Source organism: Elaeis guineensis, chromosome 5 (assembly GCF_000442705.2).
Source record: "Elaeis guineensis isolate ETL-2024a chromosome 5, EG11, whole genome shotgun sequence".
Taxonomy (NCBI): domain Eukaryota; kingdom Viridiplantae; phylum Streptophyta; class Magnoliopsida; order Arecales; family Arecaceae; genus Elaeis; species Elaeis guineensis.
The window spans coordinates 129,785,114-129,795,026 of NC_025997.2; the positions used below are offsets into that span (position 1 = coordinate 129,785,114).

The window sequence follows — 9,913 nt, forward strand, 5'->3', positions numbered from 1 at the left end:
ATGTTGAGCCTCACATCTACTATAATTTGCTCGCATATATTATATGGATCCCAAGAAGATTGAGACATGGCACCATTTAACATAGCATCCATACCGCTACTTCTTTGATAATTTATCGTACGTGAAACAAATGAACAATGAATCTTATAGAGATGATTAGCTCCATCATCACAAAGTATAGTAGAATGTAAACTAAAAATAGTTCAACCATTGATTAATTGTGAGCCCAAACGAAATGACCATACATAAGAATCTAATTGTTGAGCCTTACAGCTACCATAATTTGCTCATAAATATTATATAGATCCCAGACAGGATCGAGACATGGCACCATTTAGCATAGCATCTATATTGCCATTTTTTTGATGATTTATCGTACGAGAACAATGAATCTTATGAACATGATTCACTCCATCGTCACAAAGTACAGGAGCATGTAAACTAAAAATAGCTCAAATATTGGTTAATTGTAAGCCCAAATGTTGAGCCTCACATCTACTATAATTTGCTTGCATGTATTATATAGATCGCAGATAATTGAGACGTTGCACCATTTAGCATGGCATCTATATTGTTACCTCTTTGATGATTTATCATATGAGAAACATAAGAACCATAAATCTTACATAGATGATCGGCTCGGTCGTTACAAAGTATGTAAACTAAAAAGAGTTCAAACACTGATTAATTGTAAGCTTCATATATCTACCATTTCTCAAACCATAACCTCTATCCTCAAATCTTACACCCATGCTCAGTCCGCTTTAATAAACCCAACACATTTTCTTAAAAATCTCCTTGTTTTTCCATTGCTATAGGGGCTTATATCTTATGCTTACAATAGAAATTTTCTTCTTATAAAGAAACAATTTTGACAGAGAATTAGTAGATTACATAGTTTTGCCTCATGACCGACAAACCTTGTTTGGTACGGTCCAAATCGAAGTACAGAACCGGACCGGTTTGTTCAGTTCCGGACCGAATCGTAGGGGAAAACCGGTTGGGTGTACAAAGTCCTCCAGGTTCCGTGGCTTCGTGAGTTGGAGCGGTTGGCAGTTGCGCGCGGGAAAAACGGCACGGAGGGGAGGGAAAGACAAGGGAGCCGTAAGTAGACCGCAGGGAGGAAGAAAGAAGGGAGCGGACGACCGTTGTCCTCTCTCTCTCTCAAACACTAAATCCCCTCTTCTATTTCCTCCTAACCCTAACCATAACTCTAATTCTAATCCTTATTCTCCTCTGGCTACGGAGGCTACCAAAGAACTCCCATTCCCCACGACCATCTTGATCGCTTGGTACGCCTTCTCTTGGTTCCAAGATCATTGTTTTTTCCATTTTGAAACTTTTATCGCTGTTTGATTAAATTTTTATAATAAAAATCTCCGATGTCGCTATTTTATTGACTACGAGGCAATTCTTTAATCCGGATTTTCTTGGAAACGGTCATGTTTTGATGTTTCAGGTGATGTCTTAGATGCTCTTTTTTCCTTTTTTCTATAATTAGGTGCTTGCTACCCGGGAGATAATGCATTTGTTGAATTGTTATTTAGATTGCAAAGGGAAAAAGGGAGTAATTTTGGTTCTTTCCGGCCATGTGATTCCGGCGGTTGATGATGGTTGTCATGGAAATTCCGGTATTAATAATTGGCATTGCATTGTTCTTTGACGGGCGTCTTCTGCTCTTTTTGGCTATAATCAGATGTTATCCTCGGGATAATATAGCTGTTAGGAACATGATTTGTGGTACCATCCCATATCAACACTATCGCAAATTTTACTGTATGGAGTCCAATACTGAGACAGCAAAGTTTGATCAAAATTTTTTATCTTAATCATAAAAGAAAAATAATTTTCGTTCCTTTTGATCATGTATTGCTTGCAAATTGCATTTGTATCATTCACTTTGCGTAATGGTTGCTTCTTGGACGCTTGATGGTAAAATCAGCTGCGCTCTTTTTTGCAACATAGAATCAATCAGAGGCCAATTGTTCTTTAGCTGCTGGTAGTACATATGGGTGAGAATTTGCAGCCCCAGAGCTCTAAAATGTCACTTGACAGCTATCATCCAGGCTGCATGCAGAGCCTACTTCACTTCCTTGACTTGCACCAGCGGCTCTATAAAAGAAAGACACTAGGATACCGGAGGCATGACGGTGGAAGTCGGTCTGGGAGTGAGTCTTTTTTTTTTTTTTTTTTCCCCCTCTTGACTCAATAGCCTGTTTATTTTTCATTGTTCACTATATTAATCGGTTAAGTAGTAGTTTTCGAATACTTGTTCCATAATACTTAGTCAATAGGAAATAATGCAAGATGCTTTGATTTGTGATTTTTGGAGTTCTGTTAGGCAATTAGTTTAATAACATAAAATCCATGTCTTTTACATGGTTTAGGTGGGCTATGATTGTCTCATAAAATCTTATTCATTAGAAAAGATAAAGAGTTGGTATCTCGACAATCCTATCAATTGGTCCTGTACTGCTACAACCTATACCACATGCCAAGCTATTGTTTCACAATCAACAAGAAGGCAGGCTACAATATTTCAGTGTCACTAGTCAAGATATTAATCAATTATATCAGCAAACCAACAAGGAGGAGCAAGAGCATGTTCCACCTAAGTTGTCACATATGGAGAATCTCCATCAGCTGATGGTTTCATGTAAGTCCTCCAAACTTTGTTGAGTGGTTGTTTCTTCGTCTTGATCAAGTCTTTCTCAAGGGCCCTAACATGAGTATGTTCCTATCACCACACCAGACTGAAATAACTCGGTCGATTCTGTATTAACTTCGCCAGGGTTTATCCTAGAGAATCACTGCTCTGTCAGTGGGAAAATTGCAATTTTCTTTCCATCTTAAGGTCACTTTATGAAGCAATGGCCGATGGTTAGGACTGTGAATAGACAAACACCAGTTTTAGAATTTCTATCCAAACAGTTCCACAACCTATTACGAACCAGTGGCGCCTTAAAAAATTCGTTATATTTCACATATTTATTTTTTGAATGATCAATAATCAATATTTATTATAAATCTTCTGAGAAGTGTATGGCTTTAGGGATGTAGTGTATTGGATCATTTGGTTGTAATCTTCCAAAGGTGATAAGTACCTGGTTTAACTGAGTACTTTGATCTGGGTAGGGAATTTTTCTGGACTTCATCATATTGATTATGCTATGCCCATTAAGTGAGCTAGTTCACAAAGGCAGTAACATATTGTAATTATGTTTATTGCTTTTGTAACCAAAGAAATTGCAGACTGTACTACAATACAATTCATTCTGTTATCATACTCTTAGGCACTAGAACAAAGTTGCTCCTGTGATTTTGATCTGCTTAGTTTAACATCCTTTCTTGGATAAGAGGTTGGAACTATGTTCAGTTATGCAGGCACTCATTTAGAATTGATGGTTGTTGTTGCTATGAGGTTTACAGGTGCTGAAGATAATCCTGCTTACCTTTCATGTGGGTTGCAATGTTAGCCTGTACTTGCTCCATGTTACTTCTTTCTGTTTAAGGAATGCATCATGTATATATTTTTTTAATTATTGTGTGGGTTAGATTGTCCCTTCAGAATTTCATTTTTCCAAGCTTATTAGAATTTTTTTTAAAAATTCAGGAGTAAAAAGTCCAAAAATGAAGCATGATATTCCTTCAGCTGGTGAAGACAATATCCATCTGGATAAAGGTGCACAATTCCTGGTAAGTTAAACACATTTCTCCAAAAGACAAAGATGTCAGCTTCAGAATATGCTGTTGATACATATGTTAATTCTTTTTATCAATTTTGATCATAACAACCTCAATTTCTTCTTTTTATTGAAAATAAAAACAAGAACATTTTAGTAGTTACAGTAGTTTTTGATGTATTGGTTAGAGTGATGTTTAAAGACATGTATCTTTTGTTTGTGAAAATTTTCTTCTTTTGCACACAAAATCCATCGAGCAATTATTTGACTTCTTGGAATTCCAGTCTCTTTCTTGACGTAATTCAGTTTTGTTGTAGTCCCAGAACATAATGCAGATTACTTTTATAAAAGTGGATGGTCACTTTGTCCTCTTGTCAATTGCTTTGCTTTTTTTCTTTCTTTTGTTTTTTGAGCAAGAAATAGATGTCATATCTTCAATTAGTTCTGCCCATACAGCTATAAAAATCTTGTTGTTAGCTTATCAAATGAACCAAAATTTAAATGCTGGTTGTTTCTGAAAATTTCTGTAATATATTAATGCATGTTTGTAACCTATTTGATGGCCCTTCGTTTATGCTGCCTCAGACAGAAGATAAAATTAGTGCTGCAAACAGGACTTCTGGCAAACCTCTCATAAGAAATATAATTTGTAAAAGAAGGCACAGGCAGAAAGATCAGAAGCGAAAGATTTCTCCATTAGCATCACAGTTGCTGCGTACTAGTTCTATCCATCATTTGGAATGCAATGATTTTGTTCTTCCTGATGAGATGTCTCCTGGCAGCGTAGCTTCAGTTGGACTTCTTTCAGATGAGACTGCTTCTTCTTCGGGTAGCCAAAATAGATCATCATCGCCCGAAACCTGTGATAGTCCTATTATTCGAAAGCAATGCAGAGTGTGTGGGAGCATTAACATTGTGGATGACAAGGGTCACAACCAGCTTGATGGACTTGGAGATCATTTACTGGAGAAAAAATCACTTCTTGGAGTAAAGTTAAATGAAGCAAAGGAGGCCTTCCTAAAACAGCAAAGTACACATGCTGGAGAAGTGGGCAGAGGTGTTGCTCTCCTTCAGTCAAAAGAATTCTTGGATATGATGGAGCTACTAAATGCAAACAGGGAGTTAATTATAAAAGTTCTACAGGATCCAACATTCTTTATAGCAAATTATCTACATGGTCAACAGGCTTCTGGCTCGGAGATGGTTTTGACCAAGACTAGTTCTTTTTCTGTAGAAGAGTTGTCAGGCAGAAATAATGAGGCACTTAGGCTCCATCATAAGTCGAAGGAAAGTGAACCTCTCTCCAAAGAAGATGGGAAGTTGGAAGCTGGAAGCTCGCCTTTAGTTCCTAATATCATTCAGGATGGTTCCCAGGCGATGGAATCAATAACTGATGAAGAGGTCAAAATTCTAAAAGTAGAAGCTGAAAATCTGGATGCTGCTGGAACTGCTCCTGCTCTTGGATACTTAGAGGGTTCTTCCTATGAATCGAACAACAAGAGAGATAGGACTCTTTCACATCATTTTAGGACCATCAAGCGGAAGATAAAAGACATGATCAAGGATAACAAAAAGGAGCATCATAGAATCTCCATGGATGGGGTTCTCCACAAAATCCCATATGGACAGAAGGTATCCGAGGATGTAAAGAAAGAAGTACAGAGTTTACTGAAACGATCTGCATCTGACAAACTCGACAGATACATCTCAAAAAGTAAATCTGGGAGAAAATCTGTTGTTTCTTCAAAGAGCGGCTCTGTACATGAAAGTATCAGGAAATCTTTCTCACTAACTGAATCCTTGGATAAGTATTCTCATTTATTAGAGTCTATTTCAAGTGGAGAAGACAAAAGGTTCTCTGCAAGATCAGTGTCGACAAAGGAAGATTGCAGTTTACCGGTTAGGAAGTTCCCAAAAGCCTTCAAAAGAATATTCTCCCTCCCTGAACTTGATTCATATTCTTTGAGCAAGGATATCCAAACCGAAGCATCTGGTGCTTCCCAGTCACTAGAGATGCTAACTTCAGGTCCTAAAATTGATGACATAATGCTTGATCCATATAGTTATAGTAAGCCAAAGCCAGTTGACACACTTGCATGCACAGAGGAAAGCATAAAATCAGATGCACTGGTAGAACATATTCTAGAAGTAAATGCTAAGGAACAGCCCATATTGATCAATGAGCTAGATCATTGTGACACATACAGTACTTCAGACAAATTTGTTTCAGAAGAGAATAACTATGGTTCCCTCCATGTGATTCCCAGTGATATGCCTACAAAGCAAAGTCCAATCTATGTAACTAACTCATGTGCTCAAGAGGTCCTTGTCAGTCCTGCAAAGGATTCCATCTCAGAAGGTAAATTATCTCCGATCAGCAATACATTTATTACCGTAAGTCACAAAATTCATGCATTCATAAATTTCCCAAGAACCAATTATCTGAGGAAATGTCTTCTCTTCTGGATACAATTATCTGTTTTTTCCAACCTTCTAAGATTGCTCAATGAATAGTCTAAGAACATCTTTAATCGGGAAGATAAAGCAAGATCCTGTTTTTATTGATAATAATTACTTATATAACTATTCAACTGCAGCAGGTTCAGAGATAAAAACTAGGCAGATTGATTTGGAGGAGCTGGATTTATCGACTCATCTAGGGAGCTGCTTGGGTATTGATGATGCCTCCAATGTGGTGGAAGGTGTTGAAACGGACTTCGGCAAGGCACCAACTTCAACGGAGCTCGACGATTTTAATTATTCCTACATTCAGGTGGATGAGAAGGATGAGGCTGAGTTTCAATATGTGAGAGATATATTGATGAAGTCTGGGTTCAGTGGCGATGAGCTTCTTGGAGAATGGTATTCTCCTACCCAGCCAGTGGACCCCTCACTGTTTGAAGAAGCAGAATGTTCTTGTTATGAACTTGATCCTGCTGGATACGAGCCTGAAATGACTCTTAATCACATGCTTCTGTTTGATCTGATCAACGAAGTCTTGCTGGAAATCTACGACAGTACCTTCACTTACTGCCCCTGGCTCTCACGTTTTGATTCTCGTGTTCGGCCAATGCCAGCAGGTTACCATGTGCTCGAGGAGGTGTGGGCAATCGTTAGTCACCATCTCAGCTGTCAACTGCAGCTGGATCAAACTGTGGAGGATATTGTTGCTCGAGATTTCATGAAGGATGATGGATGGATGAGCCTCCAACATGATACTGAGTATGTAGGCCTGGAGTTGGAAGATCTTATTTTAGATGATTTGCTAGCTGATGTCATTCTTCAATTAGATGACTTGCTGATTTCTCGATATGTTCTCTAAGAAATCAAGTTCTCAGCATGTTCATTCCTAGTTTCTGTCTCCATCATGTGTATAGAGCTTTCTTTTTTGCCTCTTTTTTTTTTGTAATTATGAATAAATAATTTGCCTCCAATAGGGCTATTTCTTTGGGTCCAATAGCAAGTTTAAACTCACTCACTCTTTGTTCAGACAAACATCCAGTTGATGCATTCCTTTCACCAAAAATCTTTACATGAACAGAACCCATCTTTAAAACAATGAAACCGATTCCGATCCCTCACTATGATCTCACGATCATACACCTTAGAAATGAATTTTGTTGCTAAATGGCAGTCTGCACACACCCGCAGATTCTTAACAATCCGAATTGGCGTCTTTGGAGGAGTCTTCAGCATCATGAAAGCAATGGCCAACTTCTCACTATGCCAATGCAATGCATCCTCCTTATCCCCTTCATCGATGTCGAGCAATACCTCCGAAGATATTGGCACATACCCTGCTTTCTTCAGCTTCCTTCCAATCTCCTCCACCATCTCATAGATCTCCTTGTACTGCAAATGCGATGTATCTCCAGCAATGAACTCATAGATCTCACCATCTAGCTCCACCGAACTGCATCCAGGGACCTTCCTAATCCCGTGCTTGCTCATCGCCTTCCTGATCTCCCACTTCTTGTCCCACCGACGCGTCAATGCATAGACATTAGATAACATCACATAACTTGAACTGTTCATCGGATCCTTGTCAAGAAGTTGCTTATTGATGCTCTCACCAAGCTCAAGCCTGCCATGGATGCGGCAAGCACTGACCAGTGTCCTCCATATCACCGGGTTCGGCTCGATCGGCATCGTTCGAACAAATTCCACCGCCCGCTCGACCATTCCCGCTCGGCTAAACAGATCCACCATACATCCATAGTGCTCGATTTTGGGTTGGAGGCCGAATTCGCTCCTCATCGAATCAAAATAGCGACATCCCTCATCAACCATGCCAGCATGGCTGCATGCAGTGAGGACGCTGATAAAGGTTACGTCGTCAGGGGGCACGCCAGCATCCTTCATTGCCTCGAAGACGCAAACCGCTTCACTCCCACGGCTGTGCATCGCAAGTCCATCGATCACGGATGTCCATGACACGATGCTTCTCTCCGGCATTCTCTTGAAGAAAGCCACCGCGCCATCAATGTCCCCACATTTGGCAAGGGCGTCCACCAGAGCATTGCACAAAGACAGACTCTTCGGGATCCTTTCCCTCTCGACATAAGACCCGAGCCATCTTGCGAGTTCGAGCGCCCCCAAGTCGGCACAAGCAGAAAGCACCGTGATGATGACGACATCGTCGGCCCGCACTCTACTGACCTGCATCTCCCGAAAGAGAGTCACGGCCTCGTTGGAGAGGCCCGACCTGACATAGCCGGCGATCATAGCACTCCAGGTGACCGGGCTCGACTTAGGATTCCTGTCGAACACCTTGCGAGCACAGTCAAGGCCAGTGGTGGAGCTGGAGTACATGTGGATGAGGGTGTTCTGCACGTAGGAATCATCAGCGAATCCAAATTTGACGGCGGAGGCATGGACCTGGGAACCGATACCGTGGGCACTGGGGAGGCCAGCGCAGGCCTTGAGGAGAAAAGGGAATGTGAACTTGTTGGGGTGGAGGTTGCCGCGGAGCATGAGGGAATAGTAAAAGATGGCTTCTTGCTTGGACTCGGGGCGGTGGGCATTGGCGTGGGATCGGATGACGGTGTTGAAAAGGACGTCGTCGTATAGATGGGTGGTGGCACGGGGATGGAAGAGGAGGGAGGTGGCGGCATCGACGGCGTCGAGGGAAGAGGCGGTGGAGGTGAATTTGGCGAGGACGAGAGGGTTGGCCTGGAGGCCGGACTTGAGGAGGAAGGCCTGAGCTTGGAGGAGCTTGGGGAGAGACTCGCAGCCTTGGAGCAACGCGAGGCAGCTTCGTTCATCCGCTTGTCCTCTGCCAGCCGTGCTTGTCAGAGGAGGGAGGCTTTTGAATCGCCTTGCCGAGGGAAACGCCATATTTTTCAAAGTCTATCGCGAGACCGGCAACAAAATTTTGAATCGCTACCGCACTGCAACCATACAGCATCATCGACCAGGCACAGAGATGAACGGCTGAAAAACACTACCCCAACCCACCCCCGTCCCCGTGGCCGTTCAAATCATTCTCCAACTATCCATGCGCATACCATCAGAAAACGACCATCCATGCACACCACAAATGTGATCATCAATCATTATCTCACATTGTTTGAAACCGAGAATTCCATTAGCATTTTCCTCCAAGTGCCCCACCAAACAAATGAATTGTTTCATACCACTAAACGGCGCTTGCAAAACATGGCATTTGGCTTAAGTTCTGTCACCTGCATGACAACCCTGGCAACATGCAGAAATTGATACAAATCCCACTTCTTAACAATCAGCATGTTCTGAGCATGGAAATGCACAAACAAAAATCTGGTGTTTACTGCAGAATAAACTACGGAGAACCTGAGAAACAGTTTCTTCAAATATGAGCTTCCCACCAAATCAGCAAGCGAAGATGATATAGCCTGTAAATTCTGGGACAGTCTTGCAATTGCAATAGCAGAACACGTGGTCTAATTTTCCTGCTGCTTCAAAGAGAGGCATGAGCTTGGAACGGTAGATAGAGCCTACCGCCTTTCCTGTGACATTATTTCTGTTTGCAGGATGAGAGCTGCATGGTGGCATGACTGCTGTAGCCCTTTTCTCTTACATAGTATTAGAACTTTATGAATGAATTTTTGACTCTAAGGCACTGAAGAAAACTGAAAATATCACAACCAGTCTTGATAGCAAACCTTATCACATCAAATGATAATGATTATGAAAAGAATGAATGATGTATAACTTGCAATCAATTTTGTGTATCTTTTCATCCTCATCAT

The 9,913-nt window shown here is 41.2% G+C and overlaps 2 protein-coding genes across 2 annotated transcripts; one reads left to right on the plus strand and one right to left on the minus strand.

The window, feature by feature from the left end:
• Positions 1 to 1,553: 1,553 nt before the first annotated feature.
• LOC105046150 (uncharacterized) lies at positions 1,554 to 7,005 on the plus strand. Its single transcript, XM_019850592.3, has 4 exons — positions 1,554 to 2,168; positions 3,614 to 3,696; positions 4,269 to 6,042; positions 6,281 to 7,005. Exons 1-4 carry the CDS (start codon positions 2,009 to 2,011, stop codon positions 7,003 to 7,005), a joined length of 2,742 nt encoding a protein of 913 aa, XP_019706151.2. The 5' UTR covers positions 1,554 to 2,008.
• On the minus strand, positions 6,039 to 9,801 carry LOC105045672 (pentatricopeptide repeat-containing protein At4g21065). The gene has a single exon (XM_010924036.4). The coding sequence runs from the start codon at positions 9,018 to 9,020 to the stop codon at positions 7,200 to 7,202; it is 1,821 nt and encodes a 606-aa protein (XP_010922338.1). The 5' UTR covers positions 9,021 to 9,801; the 3' UTR covers positions 6,039 to 7,199.
• Positions 9,802 to 9,913: the final 112 nt, after the last annotated feature.

Bases quoted from the DNA above. Each gene is read 5' to 3' on its own strand.
- LOC105046150 (XM_019850592.3), top strand. From the start codon at position 2,009: ATGGGTGAGAATTTGCAGCCCCAGAGCTCTAAAATGTCACTTGACAGC. The intron at 2,169-3,613 runs GTGAGTCTTTTT...TTAAAAATTCAG, and splicing joins CGGTGGAAGTCGGTCTGGGA to GAGTAAAAAGTCCAAAAATG. The intron at 6,043-6,280 runs GTAAATTATCTC...ATTCAACTGCAG, and splicing joins AAAGGATTCCATCTCAGAAG to CAGGTTCAGAGATAAAAACT.
- LOC105045672 (XM_010924036.4), bottom strand. From the start codon at position 9,020: ATGGCGTTTCCCTCGGCAAGGCGATTCAAAAGCCTCCCTCCTCTGACA.